We start from the raw sequence: 27713 nt of genomic DNA, 5'->3' as shown, positions 1-27713 counted from the left end.
ACAGAATATTTTAAGAAATAATAAAGAACTATTAACTAACTTTTCAGTCTAGTTTGCCGACTCTTTAAGAGGTTCAACACGGCATGTCTTTTGCACCATGTCATTTGATGTAAGCCTTTGAATTATTTAGAAGTAGTCTTGAGTATAAACCTTGCATATCAAAATTACTAAGAACAAGAATCATACATTAAAAGTAGGCCTCTCAAAAATATTTATTCACTGTCTGGAGTAAGTTGGTATCTCTGAAAAATGTAAACTACTCAAAATCTGAAATTTTCTTAATAAAATATTTTACAACTTGACTGGTAATCCATACTAGAAAATATAATGCATAACAGAAGGATAGTAAAGATATTTTTGTACTTTTTGCATTATAACCCGAGTACGTATGGTCCTTAAAAATTTAAAAAGTCGTACCAATATTTAAATGGGAAAAGTAAAAATTTTATCAAATTTTACAATAAAATTGAGTTAAAAATTGACACGAATTAAGAACATTAAAATCATTTTCTATTTGCCGATGTTATCGTAATCACGGCAAAGTATCTTGAAGAATTCGAAAAAAATAATGACCAACAATCTATCAGAAGCCAACATTACATTAATTCATAAATTAAACTTTTCTAAAAACTAAAGGCATGGTTCAATCATAAAAGCTACACTATGCTTAAAATTAATTGAAGAATCAAACGGAAATGACAAAATTAAGATCAAGCGGAAAATGTAATAATAATAATAATATATATATATATGATGATAATGATGATGATTTTGAGAATTCCTTTTTCGAATGCTACTTATTTGTAAGAAATCTAAGAATAGAATTATGGTACACTTAAACATTGTAAAACAATACACGCAAATATGCAAATTCTTAGTCATTAAGACAAATACATTTTCAATCTATAAAAAATATTTAAAAACTTACCCGTTTGAATTAGAGTAGCTTCTTTTGCAAATGTATCCATTACAATTATCATGAGCAATCCGAAACTGTATTGCAAACCACCGGATATTATCTCCACTAGCACTGCACACACGCAAACAACATAGCCCCATCCGCCTTCTGGATAGTAATGTTGCCGGATAGTGGCAGCTTTGGGATCATCCGGTGATAGATTCAGACCGGCAATGCCACCATTCAGTGGCAGCTGATTCCGACTGAGAACTTCAGCATATTTGTAGCAATCATATCCTGGCACACAGGAAACACTTGGAGCTTTCGTGAATCGTCCACCAAGTTTTAAACTATCCTCGTGGACATTCCCTTGGCTTGTATAGTACGGAGAACGGGGATCATTCGAAACAGCTGATTTGGATCTGTATTTTTTCCTGTGTGGTTTAGTTGGGTCATCGGTCAACTGACCCGAAGAAGAAGATGGTAAATCCCACGAACAGTTATTATCTGGTTGAGAATCAGATTCAGACTTTTCCATGACTGAATCACGTTTTGAAAATGGATAAAATAGTAATTAAAATGTCGAATGACACTTCTGCTTTCTTATAACAAGTATCATTTTGAAGCACCAGCAATTTCACAGATATTCTATGAGTAGAAAAAAAACTTGACAGGTTCGAACTTTTTTGACTAGACAGATTGAAATGAATTCAAACTCTGTTATGACCAGTTATAAGTATGTATATTACGTTCACATGACAACCTGAAATTTTTGAACAGGAACAATAAAGCAGTTTGTAATAAATATCTATGTTGGTTCAAGAGTTTCTTGATGTAGAAGATTGAAGTAGGCCTTGAGTAATATAAATTTGGAGCAATAAATCATTTTTGAAATATTTTGAGACTTTTTTCCAGAATACCTAAATGAGTTGCCTACAGATTATAGTCAGAATTGTTAAAACTGATTTTTAATCCTGTTTTCAAAAAGTACATTTAATTTAGTTTCGAATTTTTATTAAAGTTCTGAGTTTTCATAATAATATTAAAGACAAATAAATTCACCTGCTTTTATTCTTGACAGCATGACCAAATTATTCACTCTTTTTGTTTTCTAATTTTCACTTTTCCTGGTTGAAAAAAAGTGTGTTTTGTTTCGGTGAAAACGTATTTTTTACGTGTATAAATAACACGAAATAGGACAAAGGAAATATCAATGATTAAATTTAAGTTCACTTAATTTGGAAAGAATTTAAGAAATATTCAAATCTTCTTTAATAAAAACTTAACCGCACACAAAAGGAAATCAAATCGAGTTATCTCCATAAATATATTTTCTTGCGCATGTAAAATCGTCTGCGTTCATCAATGTACTGAAACCACAACTTTACAGGAAACACGAGGCAATGGAAGTTATATACATACAAAACATATGATTAAACATTAATTTACTTAACTTCTAAAAAAAATTCCATTAATAATTAAATTTGCTTTGATATAGAACCTAACAATTTTCAAAATACTATCAAATCAAATTCTCTCAAAAAATTTATTTTCTTTCAAACGTAAAATCGTCTGCGTTTATCACTAAACCGAAACCATAACTTTAACAGGAGAGTAAACGAAGGAGGTGATCTTCGGATAGCAGTCGCGAATCGTCTGCGGCAGTAGAAAACTGAATGGCATCATTCAGAAGCAAGGGTGATGGGCGGGCAACTACAGCGCGCCTGTCGCTTGACACGATTTTCGAAAAGAATAACACTGATTTTTCGATTGCTGGGAGTTCTCCTTATAACACACCTTATGTGCATTGTAACAGCTGTAGTTTCTCCCCAATTGTTTTTTTTTTTTCTCCACTTCTAAAACAATGAATTATCTCTAAAAAGAGAAAAATATTTTCTTTTTCTTTTGACACTGACTAGAAATAGGCTTAACCTTTCAGTACACTCAGTTAATTTTCGTCAAAGGTTAAAAAAAAAATTAAAAAGTAAATAAATAAATAAAAATGCCTTGTTGAAAAATATTATAGATTGAAATATAATTTATGTTATCATTATTTATTAAATGTAATCATATCTTCAAATCCCTTATAAATTTAGCATTTAAAAATAAATAAATAATAATATTTATTTTCAAAATATAGGTTAACCCTAACATGTGAAACTTGATTCCCTACGAAGACACATTAAAGTGATATCAAACATCGAACGCAACGCAATTAACCAAATTTCAAAAGAAAAAATGAAGAACTTTGATTTCTAGATTTGTAATTTTAATTGCAATAATAATAAATAAATTAATAATAATATTTATTTTTAAAATATAGGTTAACCCAAGCATGTGAAACTCGATTCCCAACGAAGACGCATTAAAGTGACCAAACCAAACCAAACCCTAACCAAATTTCAAAAGAAAAAATTTAAAACTCTGATTTCCAAATTTGTAATTTTGATTGCAATAATAATAAATAAATTAATAATAATATTTATTTTTAAAATATAGATTGACCCAAGCATGTGAAACTCGATTCCCAACGAAGACGCATTAAAGTGACCAAACCAAACCAAACCCTAACCAAATATCAAAAGAAAAAATTTAAAATCTGGATTTGTAGTTTTAATTAGAATAAAGTTTAATTTTAATACAAGTTAAAAATAAACGCATCTTGAAAAATGCCTGCAAAACTTAATAATCTTTAACACATCACACAAGTTAAATACCTAGTCCCATTTTTAGGGATCTATCTTTAAATAGCCGTGGTAGGAATGCCACATAATTTTGATGTCTAGCCCATGATCCGTCTACCTCTGAGGATATTTCACGTCAGCACTGTGGTCGGTGCAAGCCGGATGCGGAATTCATATTCCAGCCATCTTTGGGATTTGAACCCTGTTCACTTCATTGAAAGGCGAACGCTCTATTCCCTGAGCCATCTTGGCTCTATATAATATAAATTTTTTCATTGCCTTATTCACTGAAACATTAATGAGTAGAAATCCAAGACAAAATTGAAAAAATTTCGACGCATACACGCCGCCCTCTACACAATCCAAAAATTGAGATAAATTATAAGTCTAACAGTTAATAGATCTCCAACTAATTATCAATTTTTTTTTTTACTCTATCGTACATTTTCTACACATCTTTAATTTCATGTTTCTGAGTCTTATAGGTTTTGCACAGCGAAACGAACTGTTACGTCACGTTAACAACCTAAAACAATGGCTGTCCTTACGATGTTTAAATATAAGGAAGAATTATAGTAATACCATTACACTCTTGAGAGCGTAATTAAATTACCTTTTTCTTTTTTCATTGGGGTCCAATATATCTAGAAGAAAATTAAAGCTTGAAACTTTTTAGAATGAGAGCGTTCTCTTCAGAATTGAAAATTCAAGGTCATAATAAAAACATGATATTTTAACGAAGCCTCCCTGGTGGAGAGGTAACATCGTTCCGTTCAACCAGGGTGCGTTTTTAGGGTTAAAATCATTTTAAATCACTTCAATGTTGTTTTAAAACAAAAATTGAATACTGTCATAAAACGTGTAAGCAAAAATATATTGCGGATATAATTGTGTGAGCTGTATAATCGTATATATCAAAAAGGCAGAAATAAAATAATAAAAAGATATAATTTCGTCATCAGCTCTCACAATTATATCTGCAAAAAAGAGTGCTTTCTAATATTGTATTAATATAGCTAAAGCAAAGTATATCAATGCAATAGTGTGAGGAGCACGTGTAAGCTCATTTGAATTCTCTACTCGCTTTATAGATAATATTTTATTCTGTATTTTTCATACATTCCATTTTCTATTTTTCGTCTAATATATTTTATTTTGTACTTAATATGTTCTATTTTCGTTTCAATTTTTTGGGTGCTTTTCCCACTATTGTATTGATATATATTGCTTTGGCAATAGTAATACAATATTAGAAAGCACCCCTTTTTGCAGATATAATCGCGTGAGGTGATGACGAGATTATTTTGTTTTCCGGGTTTTTAATATGCATAAATTATTTTTAAATAATTTTTTTTCAAAATCATTTTAAAAATATTTTAATAAATTTCTTGTCTTTTCCTTAATCTTTATTAAATTATTTTCCATGTTTCTCTATAACATAATTGGAAACTAATTCATTACAAATTAAATCAATTAATTCTGAATGATTATGAAATATCGTAATTCAATAATTAGTGATTAACTGATTTAGCGTTGCACTCACTTTTAATAAATAAACTGAAGGTATTTTTTATTTTCAGCAAATGAACAATGCACAAAATAAAAAAGTGAGCATCGTGAAAAACTTTTTATCTAATGATTAGATTTCCACGTACACCAATCTTTATTATTAGAGGCCCTAATCATATTTATCATATCATCAGTCTATTTTATCACAAGATAATTCCGCGGAAAAAATATATTTAAAAATTATTTATTTTTATGTTTTTATTAATACTCATGAAAATTATGAATAATAATAAAGAATCAAGCATCACCTTACAGTAGACAGTTTTGAATTTAAAAAATTCATAATTTTAACGATATCGGACTAATAGTTTCTGAGTTATCCCGTTTAAAAATGTCGCATTTTTTAAAAATTGATTTCTCAAGAATTATTCGGAAGATTTTGTTCAAATTTTATATATTGTCAATATAAAACTATCTACTTATTTTGATGTATGCATTACTATTCAGAATATTTTCGACTATTATTAAGAGTAGAGCCGTGATGGGTCAGGGGATAGAGCATTCGCCTTCCAATGAGGTAAGCCGAGATCGAATCCCGGTTGGTTGAGATGAATTCCGCATCCGGCTTGCACCGACTACAGTGCTGAAATGAAATATCCTCAGTGCTAGACGGATCATGAGTTAGAACCCCCTTGCCGTCAAGCTAACCGTGGGAGGCTCTCGTGGTCTTCTTATCCATGTAACGCAAATGTGAGTTAGTTCCATAAAAAAGTTCACCACGAAGGCAAATTTCTCCCAATACTTCACCCAGGAGTTCCCTTGTCTTCTGGAGCGGGTTCAAAATTACAAAGCTACGGAGTTGAGCATTAGTAGTCGTAAACCCAAAAGATTGGGTCAGCTGTTTAATGACGGTTATAAAATAAAATTAAAAATAATATTATTAAATGTAATTATTAAAAATAGTAAATAATTATTAAAAATTTTAAAAGTGTAATTATCATTGATTAAACGAATTTTATAATTGTGTGATAAAAATTTCGATTCGCTTAAAAAGTTCTGGAGATATGGTGAAATAAGTTAAAAAGTGAAATTATAATTAAGGACTCCAAACGTCGGACAGGTTTTCTGCCTCTTTTCCAAACAAGAGAGAGGTCTGAAGTTTATTGAAACTGTATTTTGCACATTGCAACAATCCCGCATATTTTGGGAATCAGAATGCTAAACTCGCTGTCAAAAAATGAATGTTTATTCAGAAAAAAATGCGTTTTTCTGTTTGATTTTGTAGTTATTTTATTAGCAGATTATGCCTTCAAATCATTAGTATTGAGGTTTATTACCTGGAAATCTAATTATTAAACCAATTGTAATTCAGGGAGTTCATTTTTTCTTTTGCACACTGTGCATTGCATTTTTGGAATCTCTCTTACTCTAGTTTACTCCTAAATAGTGCTTAAAAGCAAACGAATTTTTAAAATCTGTAGGTTAAAAAATTTTTAAAAACATTTTCTTACTCTAGGCAACAAAAAAAAACTATTAAAACAATGTTGTAAAATATTTATCCTATTTTCATAAGCGCAACGGAGTTATAATCAATAAATCATCTAATTACCTTCATTTTGGTACACAAAAAAATAACGAACATAACAAAGTTCACGAAATATCATTAAGATATGACACTCGCTTTGAGAATCAACGCTGATATAAATTATTATTCATTAAAATTAAGCATCCATTCATATCAAAGATCTATCAGGCTTAATCATATTCATTAATCCATTTTTACGAAATCCACAGAATAGATAAAGGGGAAAGGAAAAAAAAACATCTTTCAAAATACTTTCATAGAACAATGCTTTACGAAATAACAAGTTTTTCAATGCGAAAGAAGAGAATTCATTTCCCACTTGCGCATTCATACAAATCGCTCAAAGGCGTGATTCGGTTCTGTCAAATGTGAGAAAACAGGTTTATCGTTGATAATAGTGAAGTAAGATAAAATATTGACACGGCCGCCTAAACAATGCACATTAAAATGAAAGGGAATTATGTCTAGGGGCAATTAAGGTTCAATGTTATACTTGTAATTATGTAGAAACTGACTTATTTGTTATAAATTCTCCTAATGTCTTTTTTTTTTTTTTTAATAAATCGCTTCCACCAATTTTCTTTTCTATTTAATCTTTCGTGTCTGGTTGAGTTGCCTTGTCAGAAGGAGTTAGCCATCTCGTAATTCTCAATGAAAACGAAAAATAACTTATGTTCTTCCAAGCTATAACATCGATTTCTTCATAAATTGTTTATTTCTAGAATAATTTTCTCCGTTCATGGCATATTAAATTAACCCTCAGACAATATTTAAAAGTTTATGTTTAAATCTTTCATTTTACAAATCGCTCAAAATAAAGTTTTCTTTATCTACAAGCGTTTTATTATTATTTTTATTAGCTGCTTTTATCAAAATTATTGATTGAAGGTTTTATGTAACTTTAAAATAGTAAAGGTTATATAAAATTTATATCTCTTTTCTAGCTTCTAAAAAAAAGAATATAAATATTTATGTTTAAACATAACAATACATAAGTCATTGACATTAGTCAAAATAATACATTGTTCAAAAGTTTAAAGGAAAAAAAATTTATGTACATAAAACACTTCTTTTGACTCATTCTTATGAAGGCTTCATTGCTATCAAGGAAATATCTGATCATCTATTTAAGGTATTATTCATGTTAATTCGGATGAGATCAAATTCGAGTTTGATGGAACTAATAGTTTTTAAGTTACAAGGGTTTCTTCGTAATAAGTGCATTTCAGGAATAGTAACTTTTATACAAAGAAAAAAGTTTTTAAATATTAGGCCTTCTGATTCGTGTTTAGTCTCAATTGATTAAGGGAGAAAAATACATAGAAAAAATACCTCACTTGTCTGTATAGCGATGTGAGATGATTAAATAGAGAGATATACCTTACAGGATCAGATAGTAAGGAGTACATATAAGTAAGTACCTGTCAACACACGTACTTTTTATGTATGAAAACGCTTTCAACTTTTGAACTATCCATTCTATTGACTTGTTTATAATTGCTCTCGATTTAGTATGAAAAAAATGCATAAGAAAAAATATCTCACTTCTGATAGTAATATCAGATACGTTAATATGTACAAATTGTACTTTTTTGAATAAAAATTTTTTTTATAGCTGTTAAGATTGTTCGATTGTGTCGAGATTGGTCTCATATAATTCACCGGGGGGGGGGAATACATCAAGAAACAATGCCTTTTATATTTCTGTCTCGAGGAAATTCAATCCGCCAACCTCAAATCACATTTACTTCCCTCAAAGAAAAAAGGGGGGGAAAGCGTACAGAGAGTAGGGGAGTTTCCAGGTATCATTTATATTAACATTACCAAGCTTTCTGTGAAAAAAAAAAATCCTGGATATTAAATTTTTCAAAAAAATTCAATTTTACTGGACTAATAGTGAAATAAGATAAAATATTGACTCATCTGTCTTTTAAATGCAATTTAACCTCTTAACGTATTTGCCCGTGTTTGTTACCGGCGAAAGTTAAAGGCAAATTTACACATGCCCGTGCCTCACACGGGCAATCTTGTATCTCGTGTTATTTCATTCCTAATGCCCGTCAGAGATCCGTTCTGGTAGAAATGGATGGGCTAGAATATAATTAAATTTACCATTGATGACGCCCCTATGCATCGTTTTTCTTGAGTAAACCACGTGCATTTTGATGATTATTAATTTATATATTGATTTAATTTGATTTTAATATTTCGAACTTCAAAATAAACCTGCAAATCAAATTATTTAAATTCTGTTTGCACAGTAATTTTTTTATAACTTTCATATCAATCTCCGCTTCCTAGTCACCCCCCACAACTGAAATTACAAAAGATAACTTACATTATACCTACATATTCGTTTTCTGTCGAAAAAATAAATAAAAAACTCGATTAGTGTTTATCAGTTTTTTCCGAAAAGAACTCGTTCTCTAAGGGGTTAAAAGAAAAAAAAGTATGTTTACTCATAGTTACCACACTGCCTGCTGACCGCAAAGAATTCACACAATGCTAAATAACCCACGATGGATGTGATAGGGGACGCTTCGTGCTCCAGGTGCCCAACTGGCATAACTGAAGAAGAGGAAGAAATTATGTTTAGCTCCCTCACCAGTCTTGACTAATATAACACATACTCAACTAAATAAATTAATAGTCGGGCCCAGAATAAAATACTAAGAAGGACAGCGAAAACCAGATGGTTCAAAAGAAACGACACAATATACCGAGACCCCAAAATAGATGCAATAGACAAACATATAGCTAAATTAAATATTAAATTCTATGAAACAGCCACCTCTTGCTCCGTAGCAAATTTCAGTGAAATATTTCTATATGAAAATTTAACTAAAGACAATCAGACCAATAGCAGCATTCTATTATAGTGATATTCCCGACATCAATACTATTTACATAACTTTATCATCAATACCATTTGCATAACGACATCAATTACATGATCAATAACCAATTACATAACATTTTCGCCATACCAGCTTAGTTCAAGTTATACCTCATATTTTTATATTATGCTCTTATCACTCTACTGCATATAACTACTACACAGTGAGAACTCAATGACCATCTATCCCTCCTTTACTTCAGTTGCACTGCACCAAATACCACAAAGTTCAAGCTAAAGAGGAATGAGAAAAGGGCGGCATGCGGCCCCGGGTGCCCAGCTGTACAGTGAATTGAGTCTAAGGCCAATCAATGTTCAATGTTATACTTATAGAGAAACAGACTTATTTTTTATATTTCCTTATTATCCTTTTTAAAAAAATCTCCTTCCCCAATATTTTCTTTTTTTCCTGTTTTATCTTCTTTTATGTTTCAGCTTGAGTTGCCATGTCATAAGGAATTAACCTTCTCGTAATTTCTAATGTAAAAGAAAAGAAAGATAAAGAACTCGGAAGAGAAACGAAATCATATCGTCGTTACTTTCCTAAATTGTTTATTAAGAATAAAACTCATTTTGCATTATATAGTAACCCTAGAAGAACAGTTCCCAATTTTTTTTATGACTGTGGAACCCAAAATTATCACCCTATTTTTAGCGTAATTGCGACTTCATAAATAAGGTTCATAAATAATGATGAAAATATTTACCAAAAAAGGTACTATTTTGAATGGGCTAAATAAATTTTATAAATAATTTTTAAGATCGAATTCTTTCTTCGTTTTATCAGCAATAGCTTTAAATTTAGAATTTTCACCTGACGTTTGTATTTTTTCGTGCATGCTTATAAGCTGATAGTGAATAGATCAAAGTGAATTGTTTTTTGTTTTAACGAAATCAAAAAAAAAAAATTTTGTTTTACTGTTGTGAATATAGTTATCAAGAAAACATTTGTCTATCCCAGCCTTCTGATTTATTAATTGCGTAAATGAATCGTTATAAGAACCGTCATTAGAAAAAAGAATTGTTTTTTCCGGGTTACTACTTTCGATTGATTTTTTATGCCTAATCTTGAAAAAGCGCTATCAAATATTAATATATTTGTACCTTTTACATTATAGCGCGTTCTTTCAATTTAGATTTCAACGAGATGAATTACAAATTGATACCGAAAACTTCTGCATTATATGATGCTATCAAAAAAATAACCAATTGCGATAATTTACACCAATATAGCGCTATCAAATATTAACATATTTGTAGCTTTTACAATATAGCGCGTTCTTTCAATTTAGATACCAACGAGATGAATTACAAATTGATACCGAAAACTCCTGTATCATATGATGCTATCAAAAAAATAACCAATTGCGATAATTTACATGAATATAGCGCTATCAAATATTAATACATTTGTAGCTTTTACAACAACGCAGGTTCCTCACTATACACTTGCGACAGACAGGATTCGAACCCAGGAACTTTCAAGAGCCAGTGCAGCTAAGTAACCGCATTACACTTTTTCTCACGCTGATGAGGAAATACTTCAAAATTGTTACGCATATGTCTCAAAATTTTCATACGTTAATTATTGTTGATATGTTAGTTTTGTCTGATTCTCTACGATCTCTGTTTTCTCTACTTTTTTTTTGTGATTATTTAAAAAAAATTTCGTTATCTAATAATTTTATCAGACAACGAATTATTCAAATTCTAACAAATTATGAGCAAAGCAGAGATCTTATGTTTGCTTTCAAACTCAATAAGTGACTGGATGCCGCTTGCCGTTACTATATTCGATCAAAAATAACAGCAACATTTATCACAGTGGAGCAAGGAAAATGCTTCCAAAAGCATGGTATGGAGAAGCGGCAGGCTGTCATTGGAAATCAACCAGCATTTTCACGGTAATTTTGTGGAACAGCGAAATTTATCACACTGACAGTAGCAGTGTTTCACTGTGGCATCTTTTTGGTAGGAGCGGGTTGTCACAGTAACTGCTCCTGTTACAGTATCAAGTCACTGCTCTGTTACTTTTGAACCATCTCTAGTTAGATTGGTTTGTTTTAGAAGACTTGAGCAAATATAGCAATACTTTTATACTTCACAAAATACTTTACTTTGAAAATGTTGGAGTTAAAAAAATTTTATTAATAAATTTACCGTATTAAATATTCTAAAACAGCTAATTTCTTTTTTCGGATCACTTTTGAAGATTGCTTTTTAGTGAAAGGAAGAGGGTGGCTCTTTTATACACTTGACTGCTACAGAATTTATTGATTGATTGATTATTCTACTATCAAGCATTATCTATTTTATAAGGATTAATGGTTATATAAGGATTTCTTCAGCTCAATGGTCTGTAACGAAAAAGTTTCAGAACTGGAAAAAAGGTATATTGAAATATTGTGTAAACTAAAAACAGTAAATGTATATTATTAAAAAAATATAGTTCATTCTATTTTTAAATATTTGAAGGCTATATTTATTCTCATATGGCTCTACTCTTTTCTTCGACATTCTACTCATTATAAACAATTATTTGAGAGAGATTCAGCTGTTTGCTTTCACAAACATGATGTTCTTTATTTCAAACTCAAACTTTAGTGCTCTTTTGAGAAATACTCCTTATCTTAAGCCATTGACTGAGAAAATTATAGGTCATATGATCAGTTGTATTACCAATTACCACAGCGTGGATTGAGAAATTTTTTTTTCCTTCTTTCGGAACTGGGGACACATTTTTCTCCCACAGAAAATAGTTTGTTTACGTTTCAAATTCAATGTATTAAATTTTGAGTTTTTCTATACCTTTTTCCAATTCAAACCCGTATTTTTTTCTTGTAAGCCAATGGGAATAGAATGTGTCTACTTGCCTATTATCAGAATTTGCGTAATTAAGAAACCTTTTTTTTTTTTTAATGATAGTACTATTAGAAAAAACAATAGTTTTCTGCTTGATAAATAAGCAAAAAAAAATTGGGACCAAATTAAAAAATTTTGACGTTTAAATTTCAAAATATAAAAGTTATACTTTATTTGATTGTTATATAATATGCATTAAAAACATTCTAGAGTTTTATTGTTATTTTTATTTTGTATAGAAATAATTTTTTCTCTTTTTGCGAATTGCACTAATAAATAGAAGTCATCACATCGTTAACTAACTTAATTTTTTAATCTGATTGCATTCAATAAGGACTATCTATATCACGGATTGAAAAATCGTTATCAGTACGAACTTTAAAATAGAAATGTTTCGCATTTAAAAACCTATTATAATTTTCAATTTAGCAGATTTCATGGAATTGGTACAAGATTTTTTTTTTTTAATTTATTATTTTTTTAAACAAAAGTTATAATGCGTATTAAATTTGTCCAGTAAGTTATCACTTGCTGGAAATTATTAAAATTTCTAAAGATTTGGACTTTCTGAAGAAAATTTAAATTAATGAAAATTCCCTTTTTAAATGCAAACATCGAATTTTGATTGCGTGTTTTGTTTCTGGGTAATTGCAAAGTTCACTATTTCAATGATTTGAAATATAATATTTTTATACATTTAGAAAATTACACATTTAAATTAAAATTTAATACATTTTAAATCAAATATTATGCATTTCGTTGATGCACTTTTTAATGGAATTAAATTTACTTTTAATACTTGATTTCCTCGAAATGTACTTCAAAATCGTTATTTTTTTTCTATATTAATACTTTTTACTCTCCAATTTTCGAAATATTTTTTTTCTTACTTTCTTTCGCTCAAACTACCATTTTACTACCTGTTACTTTTTAAAAACACTTCCATGTATGAATATAATTGAATAATTAAAGTTATCCAGGTTCTTTTGGGTACACGAACAATTTTATCTAAATATTTAAGAGGAAAGTACAGGTTTCTCTGAACACTAATTTTTTAATCGAATTCATCGAATATAAAAAAAATTGGTCTTATTAGTGTATTATTCAATCGTATTCGATTGAATATTCTAATAATATTCAACTGAAAAGAACTGAGGAATGAAATTTAAGTCATAATCAGAAAGAATAATTATCATTTAAATATATAGGAAGACAAAAGAATGCTAAACATTCTTAATATTACTCTTTGTTATTCTAGTCTAGTCTGGGAGGTGGTTTGGGGTGCCTGAGGCCGGAACGGCCCTTTACCCCTTCATCTTGTGATGATGTCGATGAGGTAATTCCTTGTGGTTGGAATGAGGATGAGATGAGATTAGTAAGATGAGGCTACGTCAGTGGAGATGGGCATGAGTTGAGGCGTGAGAATCATCATTGTGATGGGGAGACCCCATTCAGTACGGATTGAAGTAGGCTTGTGACTTCTTGGTTCTTGAGGAGCTCCTGCAGTTCTTTAACAAGTGAGACCAGGCGATGAGCTGTGGATGCTGGTGTGTCTTTGGACTGTTGTCTTTTTCCACTGGGGCGGGTCTCGCACCCAGTGAAGTTAGAGGTGTGGCTCCCGTCGCAGTTACAGCATTTGGCGGGAGAATTTCTGTCTTTTTCACATTGGTATGAGTAGTGGAAGTCTGCACATTTCATGCATCTCGGCTGATTGGCACAGGAGCGCTGAGTATGTCCGTAACTTTGGCATTTAAAGCACTGTATGGGTCGGCGGCCGCCACGAAATTTCTCGGTAGTAATGGGAATCTGCATGATACTCTGGATGGAGTGAACTTTCTGCTGATTGGCCAGTGGAGTGATGACGAGGAAAAGGGGGAGGAGCCTATAGGCTCCACCCACCCTCTTCTTGAACTGGATAGTTCTATGTGAATTGATGCCTGATTTCTCTATTTCTAGAGAAATATCTTCTATTTTGAAGTCGACTGGAAGCCCTCGGATGAGAATCTTTGCAGACTTGGGTGGTTGTTCCTCCTTGGGTTCCAAAGTAGTGTCAGTAGTAGGCTCAGGCACTGGGAGGGATTCAGGAGTAGAAGGGCTATTAGTAGTCTTTGTAGTGGTTCCATGAGTTTGCTTCTTCTTCTTCCTTTTCCTCCTCTTGGCTGGCTGTTCTTTCTGGTTTTGGGTCTGGGGCTCAGCTTCTGAGGCCGAGGCCTCTTCACTTAGCTCCGAGATGTTTTCCGGTACTGGAGAGTTCGTTTCGGAAGTAGTTTCTATCTCTGAGGATTCCTTCGGCTTATCTGGTTGGTTCAGCGTGACTGTTTCCATAGGCATGATTTCCTTATGAGACTCCTCAGGGAATAGTTCATTTCTTCTGATGTTGAGAGCTTTCACTTTAAATTCGTGCATTAAGGATGGCTTTTCTCCTTTTGTAATTTGCCATTTCATTAAACCATTAATGATTTCAATTTGTCTATCAGTGTCTTTTTTAGTGAGGCACTGATTAGAAAATGTAGAGCAGAACTCCAATCATTCTTCGTCAGTTCCCAGCATAGCAAATCTTTCACTAGGTTCGGGTTGCTGCACGGGCCTTTCGGTCCACCGCTTCCCACCTCGGGAAAAACGTTGATAAGACATGGTGCGCACAGAGCTAATTTCTTTGTTATTGGAATAACGCTGAAAATATACTTTAGAATCTTTTAAATTAAAAGTGGTCATTCCGTTTAAGGCCGAAGTAGAAAGTAGGCGTTCCATTGAATGAGAGCATGAAAAGTTATTGGAAGTCTTGTAAAGGCAGGCACTCCAGATTTTGGTGCTTTCCTTCTGGCTGTATGACTAGTTATTGCTTATTGTATTGTTAAAACGAGGAATATCTTTTTAATATTAATCTTTGTTTCTTCAATAAAATTGAAAATGTTCAAAATTTTTTTAATGTTTACATGGATACTCTATAAATTCGAAATAAAATTTTAAATATGTATTAATCTACCAGTAGAAATAATATAATATTTCAAATTGTATTATTTAAATTGTTCATAAAACATTGCTTATCTAATCCGGCTTGCGAATGGATTGAAAAATACTGCGTCTGTTGCTGCCATGGCAGGAAAACAGATGTGGTAAGAACTTAAGATTAAAAAGTAGCGGATTCGAACATTTTGTAGCCCAAAAATAAATCATATATATTAACAAAATTAATATCACAGCATAAATAAAGTGTAAAGTTTGCCATGTTATGAGTGCTCTAATTTATTTGGCTATATTTCTGTAAAACAGCGCCGTTTGCCAGAAAACACTAAAATTATAATAACATTGGATAGCTTGTTTTTTACAAGCTTTTTTATAAGTAAAAATCAGTCGGAACTGTCTTCGATATTTTAATGTTTGTGCGGTCTTTGAGCTGCATAAGAATACTAAGAGGTTTCGATCTCAGCTCGCTTCGTTCCCCAACCTCAAGAACCTTAATTACTCGCACATAAAAATGTTCTCACTAGCTAATTTTTTTTTTAATAAAAATTATCTCGCGTTTCGAGGAAATTAAAAATAAGACCTAACTAGGACCCAAACTCCAACAAGAAATTCAGAAAAGTTCAACTTCATGGGCCTACATCTGTGTGCATTTAAAAATAAAGGGCAAAAAATCTTTTTTTGATAAGCAAAATAATTTATTTGATCATTTCTGCTCTGAAGTTCGAAACAATACAAAGTACAAACATTCAGCTCGCAGATGAGAAATATGACTTTGCTTTACTTTGTAACACCATCAATAATTGTTTCAAACTCGATTGAGAATAGTTTTGATAGTAATTTAGTGAACAAATGAATATTTTGATTTGGGCCACGTATGAAACAGTATTTTAAAGCGTCTACGAAGCAACAAATATTTTTAACTAATTTTTTTTTTCATTTATAGTAGCCGTAACATCTATTGCAAAGTTTAAAAAAAAACAATGATAAAAAGATAGATTTGCACTAAATGCTCGTAAATATTTTCTTTTCTCGCAGCTCGCTTAGTTGCTGTGCTTACTTTACTTGCACAGTGAAACATGTTAAGTTGACCATCTCTATAAGTTAATCACCCATCTAAGATTTTGATGATCAAGTGCAAAACTGGTAAAAACAATTTATTATCATTTTTATAAGATGACTTTTCTTATAAAACCATCAAATTGTAGTTCCACTTCTGATCAGTTTACGCTAGTTTCACTGTAGTAGCTTTAATAATTTTCTAAACTCCTTTTATAACACACAGCATATACATTACCGTGTTTATCATTTAAAGTAATTATCTTTCCTAGTTATTTTGCAATTACTATAAATGTTTCGAAAGGTTTAAAATGTTGACATTTTCGAATTAAAAAAATTGTCGTTATTCAATTTTCCTGATCCCTAAGTGCATTATGTTTCAATTAACTTAGTTATTTTTATTCATAATTTCATTGTTATAGTTAGTTATTTGTTATAATTATAAGTTTGTTATATTTATTATATTTGTTACAGTTATAATTTTATTTATAATTTTATTTATAATTTGAAATTTCATAGTATATATTTTTGTTTTAAAAACAAAATCCATCTTTTGCGTTTCATCGTCATCATTGGGTGGGCCTTGGCCTTCTATGAAATATTTCTTCATGTCGTTCTCCTTGATGCCAATTCTGATTATCATTTGCGTTTGGTAATACGACTTTTATTTTAATATGATAACTATCCAAAACTTCATTTTTATTTGTTTCATTTATTTATTGCATATTTGGCAAAATGAGGTGAAAAATAATAACTGTAACCATAGCAATACATATTATAGCTTATTTTTTAAAAAAAATAATTTCATCATTTACAACGGGCAAATCTAAGCTCTAGAGAGATATAAAAATTTTCCTATTTTTCGTACAACTGTGAATAGATGGTGATTTACAAAAGTAAAATGAATTCACAAAAAAGCATTTAACAGTACGATATTTTTTGGAAACTCATTGTCATTCACAACAACTATTTTCATTCATCAGGTTTAATGACTTTGGATTTAATTTTTCTGAGTTTCAAAGCGAGTAACGTGATTTTTTTTCTCCAGAAGATAAACGATTAATAATAGTTGGAGTTAAAAAACATTTTCCCCATCATACTCTCTGTGCATTTTTCCATATATATCTTTGCGATTTCCCGAGTCTACGATTTGAAACATAAACATGAAAAGATTATAGACTCCATCAGTAAAACATATCAATAAGAATCCAAAACTGAAGCGAGAACGTTTTCAACAGCAACAAAAATGTCCTTTTTAAAAATGGTAAAGAAGCTGCAAACTTTCAGAATCATTTTATAATGGGAAGGGAAAAAATTAAAAAATATATATATATTTCAGTAAGGAAAAAAAGTAGCGCATATTTAAGATTTGTAGCGTTCGAAAAATAATAAGTAGCCCAAAAAGTAGCAAGTAGCGAAAATTCAATTTTCAGTAGCGGGGACTTTTAAAAGTAGCCCAATCCGCTACTTGTAGCCCAATCTGGCAACACTGGGTTAGATCAGAAACCAAGAATTTATTAAATTAATACTGGCATATGCCGGTAAATGGCTATAATATGATAAAACGCGGTATATATATAAATTATTAGCCAAATATCAAAATTCCGAATGTCTTCGCCAAATGCAAATCTTAGGCGATTCAATCAACAATGATAAGACTTACCGAGAGGATAGAAAAACTAAAGGAGGGAAATTAAGACTAAGGGAGGGCATTAGAATTTTTTATTTGCCTCCTCGGTACATAGACTACGTTTCAAAGGTTAGATTTTTGTAAACATTACTTCCTAAGCCATGCATATTTTAGCTACTTGTTTTATATTCTTTGCTGACAGTAACATATAATGGAAGATGTTCAATATAAATGTTTCAAAACATATTCACCGACTTGTAGTTTATAGAAACATAAACATACACCTCTCAGACGAATCTTTGATAAATCTATTTTTAATTTCCATCTTAGACTGTTTATAAACTAGTTTTCTAATTGTAAAGTGTTATATTTCACCAATGTATATGCCAAGACGCTTAAATAATTAAATGGAAATTTATTCCTGTTTAAGTAAATATTAAATTTTAAAAAATAATTATATTGGCTATGCTTCTTTATTATCAACAGATCATCGCAGGGCAATATGTTTCATCTAACTTTTCCTGCAAAGGCATTTATTTATATACTAATTTAAACTGTCAAGTGTAGCATGCCTATTTCTATTTAAATGTTTTTAAGATAAGGTTTTGTTTATAAAATGTTTTAAGCTATCAAAATTATAAATGAATAGAAAATGTGAATAAAATTTATGTTAGCGTCATCATTTTGCAAAATATTAGAATGAAAACTACGCTAATATCATCACTTTAATAGTTTTTTTCTTTTTTATAAATACAAGTGATACTTCTACATCTGTGCGAGTTTCATTTTATTTATTTATTTTTAATTTTTTTCTGTGTTATTTTATATAATAAACAGTAATGTTATTAGCTTAAAAATGATTCGGAGAACACAAAACAAAAGCAAAAAAAGATAACTACTCTTTTGTCTTTTTAAAATAAACGTAAGTTGAAAAAATGTAGAAATAATTAATATCTTTTCTTTTAAACAGCTGATTTTAAGTGTTTTTTTCTTCAACCTGAGCATTTCTTGCTTCCCTTTCAAGCCTGAACAGAATTTTTTGAACCCCCTCTGACATTTTTGAACAGCTTTTTTCTGGATCAAGATGATCTTTTAAGATCAAAAAACTCTTATTGTTCTCACTACAAAACCAATAAAAATTCTTTCTTTTTTTGATCATTCTAATGCTATGTTTATTTACACACAAAAAACAATAATAAAGTAAAATTTAAATACATAAATAGCAAAATAAAATGGAGAAAGCACCGAAAAAATTTGGTAAGGCTGAATATTTTTGAAGAAAATGCTTCTACCAGCGATGTTTTCCTGATATCGAGATCATTTTCCCTTTCATTCGGCATCTGAATTTTCCAAGATCGTTTGCAGCATGGGATCTCCCTGCCCCTAGACACTTGTTCGAATTCACTTCCACTAACCCCCGTATTGACCGTTGACACTGACTTAACGCGAAACACCCAGTTCCATAACCTTGGTTTGGTAGATTTGTACTTTATTTACGTCGCACTAGAGCTGCAGAATGGGCTATTGGCGACGGTCTGGTAAACATCCTCGAGGTCGATCCGAAGACATGCCATCACAATTTTGATCCGCTCCAGATAGACTGGCTTTGGTTGCCCGATGACCTGAGCTCGAAGTAGAACACTTACAGTTTCACGAAGCCGACCAGGTGGCCGAGTGGTTAGCGTGCCTGACTGCGAAGTCAATGGCTGCGGGTTCGAATCCCGCTCTGGGCATGCATGTTCTCTCTCTGTGTTGTCTTCTGATGTGTGAATGTATGAATGGGGCCCACCCTATGAACGGGTATTTGTGGCAGTGTGGCGTGGGTAATGTTGCTCGCCTCCGTGACTTTGGTTCACCGGGGCAATGATAAATGAGCAACACTTCCGGCATCTTCTAAGGCGAAGAACGAAAGTTCAGTGCCTGTCGTTATTAAAAAAAGAAAAAACAGTTTCACGAGGGCCTATACCGGACTCCCTAGATCTTCACGCAGGCTGATCAAAGAGGTAACCCACTCGCTTACTAACTGCAACCAGTGACGCTTGACTTCAGTTTTCTACTGGGAACCGGTCTTCACGATCAGTCCATTGCGTTTCTTCTCGATTTAGAAATATTGACCACTAGTCCAAAAGTGTATTCTTCATTATTTTCGATCGTCTGTTTCGCAACTGCGGGTTTCTTAACTTGTCCTCCGGTGTTAGATTTACAGCCTTACTAACAGTGTTTGTTTTCAATTTTTGTTGTTATTTTTCAAGCACTGTTCTTAGTGAAAGAAGAAGGAGAAAGAAAAAAGGTTGCTTTGAGTAATTAAATTTGAATCAACTCTTTCACTGGACAAGTGAAAAATGTGTTAAGTTACGTTTTCGTAACTGACTTATATTAATACTGCAATGCCGATTATTACAGAAGTCTGTATGCCGTTGTTGTTGGCATGCAAAAAGTTTTTTTTTTAAGTAGCTAATAAAAAATATTAATTCTGTGCAAGTTTGAGCTTCTAAAAATATTCTCCCCCCCCCCTTAGAAAATTTCAAGGTTCAAGGCCATTTTCTTTAAAGTCAAATATTATATCGGTGGAGGAACCCATGTCAAAATTCATGCTGGTACCAGCAACAAAAATATGCTAGTTTTTGCTATGTATTGCTAGGTCTGCTAGATTTTCATGCTAGTATATGCTTACCAGCATCACATGCTAGATACCTAGCATACAGGTACATCGTAATAGTATGATAAGCTATGTACAAGCATCTCATGCTTATTAGCTGTTTAAGCTGGCTCCCAAGCCTGGTAAGATGTATTCTACCTTAGCAAGCTATTATATACTTTTTTATGCTCACCAGCATCACATGCTAGATTCCTAGCATACATCGTACTAGCATGATAAGCTATGTACAAGCATCTCATGCTTATTAGCTGTTTAAACTGGCTCCCAAGCGTGGAGAGGTAGGTACCTTCTTAACAAGCTATTATATGCTTTTTTTGCTTGCCAGCATCACATGCTAGATACCTAGCATTCATCGTAATAGCATGATAAGCTAAGTGCAAGCATCTCATGCTTATTAGCTGTTTAAGCTGGCTCCCAAGCATGGAAAGGTAGATATACCTTAACAATCTATTACATGCTTTTTTATAATTGCCAGCTTAATATGCTCTACAGACAGCTTAGGCGAAAATAACATTTTTTATTTTTATCAAATCCTTAGACCTTGTGATATTTATTTAAAGTAGGTCCCTAGAACTTATTTAAATTTTATTACGAAGATTATAAAATTGTTATTTTGGAGAGTAAATAAATATAAAATTTGTAAAATGTAAGAATAAAAAATGCAAAACAGTTTGCTTCTTCATAAGGTCTCTTCCAGATGGTTATGGTTACTTCACCTAAGATCTGCTTGTATTTCTTTACCACCGGGTAAGATAACATCATTTATAGTAAATTATATTGCTTTAATCAATTTTGAGCGTTATCCCAGAAATATGTGGATGATGGGAAGAATTTTGGGAGTGTATCAGGGACGAGATGGGAACATTCATTCTCTTTTGATAAAAACTCCTACAGGAGATATAAGACGCTCAGTTCAACTTGTAAGTAATTTAGAAATTAACCCTTAAACAAAAATGCTCCTTGAAATGTGTAAAAAAAATTGTTTGATAATATGCTTACGCTATAATTGCTGTAATCACTCACAATAATTCTGTAATCACTTATGTGGCAGGTAATGGTTTGAACTGGATGGCTCATTGGTACGCCCCATTTCGTATTATATCGTTATATTGTCTTTGTTATTGCATTTGATTGTTATTAAAGATGGTTTCTTTATTTAATGCACCCATTCGCCACTGAATCATTCTGCAACAGCTCCTGGACCCAAAAACTTGAAAGATATTTTCAAAAGCTTAAATACTGACTTCAACACATAAGAATTGAGAGATATTCTGCGGAGGAAAGGGGATTCGACAGTACAATATTTATTCAAACTCAATATTTATCAATTTATAGGAGTAGGGTTAGCAGATTAGAAACTCCATCCTACGTGAATTTGCATATCTTCTTTGCTATCTTGGAAAATAAAGAATCTCATTGCAGAATCTACAACCTCAACAACATCGACGGGGATCCAGCTACCGTGGAGATGTACAGGGATGGCTGGCGGCAAACCTAGTTTTATCGCTGCCAGCTCTTCGAACCAGTCCAAAGGAACTGTAACGGCAATCACGATGCATTAAGTGTGCCGGGCCCCAACCCTACTACACTTGCACTAAGGACTAACCTGAGCTTGCAAAAATGTAATATTTTTTTTAAAAAAACTATTGTCAATTCAGAATATAGTTAAACAGTAGCTTAATTTGCTTTATTAGAGATATTTTCAAATGTAGGTCATAAGTTTTATGCCTAATTTAATTTTAAGTGACAATATACAAAATTTTAGGTTTTAAGACTGAAAATTTAAATTCCCTACTTTTTTGAAGTGTTATTACTCAGCAACTCTACGACTCAGCTTTACTTAGCAACTGTAGTTATGTTTTTCCCTCAAGCAAATATCTACTTTGCATTAGGAATGAATAGTACTTCTATTTTTTAGTTTTAATATTGTAGAAAATCATGGCGGGGAATTATTTTGTTATTCGGAATGAAGAGGGATATTTAATGTCACACTGAGTGCTATCTCCTTGTCAGACTTCTCTCAAAAAAAATAAATACTCCCATCCCAAACAGGTGTATATACAAAGGAAGTAACGCCTACATTCTATTCTAATCTTTACTCTGAGGTATTAAGAATAATCTTAAAAGTTTAAGGATACTAAATCAATAAGCGAATATCAATAAAATTTCATTATAAAAATTTTAACCAAGTCTACGAGGTAAAAATTGTTAGATTGAAAAAAAAAAACTAAGATAGTAGTGTTCAGTTTTCGTGACTTCCGACTAAAAGGATATTTTAAAATATTGAAATTTTGCAGTCTTAGCAATTTCTATACCGTATAACAGAAGGTGTCTGTGTTGAACATACATTGCCTTTCATGAAATCAGATTAAAAATATGTTATTTAAAGTAACCATGTTAACTAATGATTAAAAGATGAAAACACAAATTTAAAATAATACTTGTTTTAAATCTACCAGTATTTAGATATTTCATATTTTCTCCGTTAATTATAATCGGATTCGATTTTGCTTTTAAATTTTTTTCAGTTCACAAATTTAGCAGGATTATAATTTATTTTAGAGTAGTAAATATTTATTTAACAAAAGTAATTTATATTAAAAAATAAAAATTCATTAAAACTTTAAAAAATTGAGTAAAATCTATCTCCCCTTGAAAAAAAAACTTTTTCGCTTTGTTAATTTTTCCATGTGTGTATATGTATAAGAAATGTGGTATATATAAATAAAAATTTTCAATTATATATATACTTAGAATTTTAAAAAAATAAACAAGACACTTGTTGCCGAATTTGTTTTATCTTTATTAAACTTATCTAAAAATATTCTTTTCGGTTATATATTTTAAGAATATACTTTTCAATAAAATAAAAATTACACAAATAAAATTGTATACATTTTATACAATAAATAAATATTTGAGCAAGTTCATGAAATAAAATAACATAAAATTAAAAAGATGCAATATTGGTTCATTGGAACTGCACTAGGAACAAGTCTGCATTATTTTTTATACATAATCTTTAATTTTAGAATGTCTTGAACACAATCTACATCTGTTGTGTAGTCAGTCTGTCAGTATCAACATTCAGTAACGATACAATTCTGCTGTCCTCTAATCATTTCTCGCACCTAATATAAAAAAAAAATCACACAGTAAGATTAAAGTGCTAATATGACATAAGAAGGCTGTCTAATTCGAGAACGGAACTTTAAATGTATGGCATTAATAAATTATATGTATTATTTTTCTTAAGTATTAATATTTTATTAAATAGTTTTAAAAAAGCAGGCAGTGTTTAAGGAAAATATTTAGAAAGGAAATTTAACAACAAAACAATTCATTGGGTGATTAAATAACAAAATTCAATTAAATTTATGTTTTACTGGCAGTATCATCTTCATAGCCTGCAGAGGCCCAGGGCACAAAAATATTTTAGACCTATAATGTGTCGTAATGCTTAAAAACAAACTAAAAAACTTCACATACAAAAAATAAATCATTTTTAAGATACAGTCCCTGGCCAAATTATTAGACACACTTTAAGATTCTATGTAAAATCATAATTATCAGCTATAAAGCTTTATTGTTTTTACGTAGCTGAAACTGGTTTCCACTTCTTTACGTTAGTGTATCAGTTGGTTAACAATGAAATGAAATACGTTAAAAATAAATACAAATGGGAGGTGAATGAAAAATCTCCTGAATAAAAATCCATTTGTATGTTTAATTATAAAAGTATTAACATGTATATTAATACTTTTATAATTAAATACATTATATTAATAAATTAACGCGTATGTTTAATTATAAAAGTGTTATATTTAAAAAAATTGTATTATTCCTGTGTTATATTTAAGATTATGTTATTTATTTATTCAGTGTTAAATTACAAAATATTTATTTATTATTATAATAATTTTACTGTAAAACCAGGTATAACTTAAAAATTGGTATTCAGTATTGACAAAAATAGTTCAGGTATAATTTATAAAAATTTATACTGTTAGGTTCGTAAACGTGGTTATAATTTATTTTTTAATTTCATGGATCATTTTAGCCTATAATGTCCTTTAATAAAATAGTATAATAATAGATCGTATAGAATTTGAAATAATTATTCAATAGTTTACATTTTTGCGTTGTGTATAATTTAAATCAAATAACGTATCTAAAATATTCAAATAATTACGACGTGATTCTAAATTAATTGACGTGATGTTAAATTAATTGGCATATTCATGTCTTAAAATTAACATTTAAATTCAGTATTTACTACCTCTCCAACGTGCTCGTGCAGGCCATCCATGTGACTCGAAAATTTGTTAGCAATATTAATCTGCTAATCTAAACAGCAATTTGGACTGGAATTAATTTTTAGCAATGATAATTGGCATTATTTAACGAAATATTTAGTTATTAAAAAAAAAAGGATTATAAATAATCTTAGAGAAACATGGCACTAAACTGCACGTGCACGGAATTTATTCCTATCCAAGAATTAGCACGAGGCATACTCAGAATTAGAGACAAATATTACTTTTAAAAACAAATGTATTAAACATAAATCTTGGCTACAAAATATGTAATAACATTCTTCATAACACACTAATTAGGATGTTAGGAATTCAATTTTTTGGTACAACATCTCCAAAATAAAATTTAAAAATGTTACAATAATTTAAAATACATTATGGAGAATAATTCACATTTAACAACTTATAAAAATTGGGCTGGGTTTTAAAAAAAAAAGAAATATTAATTAATCGCACGTGGTGGAAGATTATCGGCGTAATTAGATTTTACGTATCTATTTAAGTTAATTTAACATTAAAAATACTTTTAGACATTATTAATTAAAGACGTTCGACATTGTTAATTAATAAAAATTACTATTAATTGAATACGCTAGTTTAAAAGAATAAAAATACTTATCGGACGTCCGGTCCCTGGATCCAGGGCCTAGTAGCCCTCAAACTACCTAAAAGGATAACGAGTTACCTTTAAGAAAAAATTTACGAGACTGACTAACGCGCTCCGCGTCGAAGATTCGAAAAAAAGGAGGGAGAAAAACAGCGCCCTCTGGCAAGCTCTGATTGGCTCTCACGCCATTACATCACCATTACATCATCCTTACTCAGCTATTTTCTGCCTGTTGGGGAAAATCGTTTACCGCGACCCAGCCACCAGCCAATTTTACAAACAGATTAAACATTAAAAATATAATAAAAATAGTTTTAACAATTCAATTTACTGGTTTGTGATGTCTCGATTTTTTTTTTTTTTGTTTATAAAAAATTAATACATAACAAAAGTATAGTATGTAAACTCGTGCAAATCATGTCATTATTAAAAAACTACAGAGCGTCTATTAATTTGACCTAATTACTATAATATAGTACCTGATACAATAAATAATCTGTATTTTTATTACATTTTGTCGAATTTATATTACATATCGCCTAATTTAACCAATTGATACACAAACGTAAACAAGTACAAACCGGTTTCAGTAGCGTAAATACAATAAAGCTGTGTAGTATCACCTGAATAATTAAGATTTTACATAGAATCTTATAGTGCGTCTAATAATTTGACCAGGGACTGTATAATACAATAATTTTAACTAATTTTGATTACCACAGAAACTCAAATAAAGTACTTTTAAACTATGCATAGTTTAAAAAAAATTGATACGCTAACCAGTTGTAATCCTCATATAATAAAATAAGAAAAATAGTTTTCGGTTGACTTTTTAAGTTTTTTTGGTGATAAACTACTCCAATTATTGGTGTTTGATAAGCAATCACCATTTGTAAAAAAAAAATGCATACTCTATAAAAAAAAATTTTTTAAATATATAGGGTAATGTTTTTAGTCTTAAATTCTTTTTAATGCAATTTTTCAAAAAAGTACGATTCTCTAGGGCCCCCTGAGAAAATGGGGTCCCCGGGCATTGCCCTGTGTGCCTATAAGTAAAGACGGTACTGCTTACTGGACATTTAGAGCTAACAGATAAATAAAATATATATATCTACTATAAACCACTCTATAAATATTATATGAATAAAAAGTAAGACTTTTTACACTTAACACTATTTAAATAATTTCATATATGTAATGAACTTTCAAAAATTTAAAATGTCAGATTTATAGATCTTTTTCACATTTCTTGAAAAACATTTAAATTTTTACTTAGTTATATACATAAATTTCATTTGTAAATATTTAATTCCGACCAAAAAAGATAAACGCACTTATGGAATTATACAGAATTTAAGAACCAAATGAAATTAAATTAAATAAGTCAGACACTATAAATTAATCACACATTTAGTTACAATTCTAAGTCAGTCTTATCTAATAGGTTCATATAATCATTCATTGAAAAATAATTTACCGAAATCTTCGAAAATGCTTAACTATTTACTTACATTTCGATATTTTGAGGAAAGCGAAACAATTTCAAATTTGGATAACCCGCTCTATTTACATTGCAGTAAGCACATCTATCATAATTCTTTGCTTTGCGCACAGAAGAATCACTGAAAAATATTGAAAGAAAAAAAGAGGATTAGAATCTTTATCAAAACTGAAAACAAGGAGAAAAAAATCAACAGAAGATAGGTTATACAAAGCGCACTTACTTGTGAGGGATAATTGTCAAATTAACGTCTGCCATTGATTGATTTCTCATGTGCATCTCTCTCCAAACTCTCCTTCCAAAACTAAGGATGATATTGCGCCTCTGGAGACAAACTTCTCCGCCGTACACGAAGCGCTGGCATTGTGCCAAATTTTGTTACGACTTTCGCGAGTTTCCCATCTTTACACTTATACAATCTTTGCTATGACTGTGTCAAACAGCGCAGTAGGCGTGTTTGAATAATCAGATTAGATGCTATGACTTGCGTTGCGTTTGACTTAGAGATAAGTAAAATTGCAACTTCTCAGTCACTGCTACTGC

At 30.8% G+C, this 27713-nt stretch overlaps 1 protein-coding gene and 1 long non-coding RNA gene across 2 annotated transcripts in view; both read right to left on the bottom strand.

Moving 5' to 3' along the window:
* Positions 1-2558, bottom strand: part of LOC107444752 (monocarboxylate transporter 10) — a 274874-nt gene extending 272316 nt beyond the window's left edge. The window contains exon 1 of the mRNA XM_071184754.2: positions 929-2558. Coding sequence (XP_071040855.1) covers positions 929-1436 — 508 coding nt within the window. The 5' untranslated portion in view covers positions 1437-2558. The remainder of the gene's footprint in view (positions 1-928) is intronic.
* A 20754-nt stretch (positions 2559-23312) lies between these two features.
* LOC147808658 (uncharacterized) lies at positions 23313-27479 on the bottom strand. Its single transcript, XR_015433635.1, has 3 exons — positions 27394-27479; positions 27181-27291; positions 23313-23877 (listed from the first exon to the last, which is right to left on the bottom strand). It is a non-coding gene; the product is annotated as an uncharacterized LOC147808658 (long non-coding RNA).
* Between the last annotated feature and the right edge of the window lie 234 nt (positions 27480-27713).

The sequence above is a fragment of the Parasteatoda tepidariorum genome, chromosome 5 (assembly GCF_982258835.1).
Source record: "Parasteatoda tepidariorum strain Cologne lab strain chromosome 5, Ptep-v5.0, whole genome shotgun sequence".
NCBI lineage: Eukaryota > Metazoa > Arthropoda > Arachnida > Araneae > Theridiidae > Parasteatoda > Parasteatoda tepidariorum.
The sequence above is the reverse complement of the archived record's forward strand: the minus strand, read 5'-3'. Positions and strand labels throughout refer to the sequence as shown.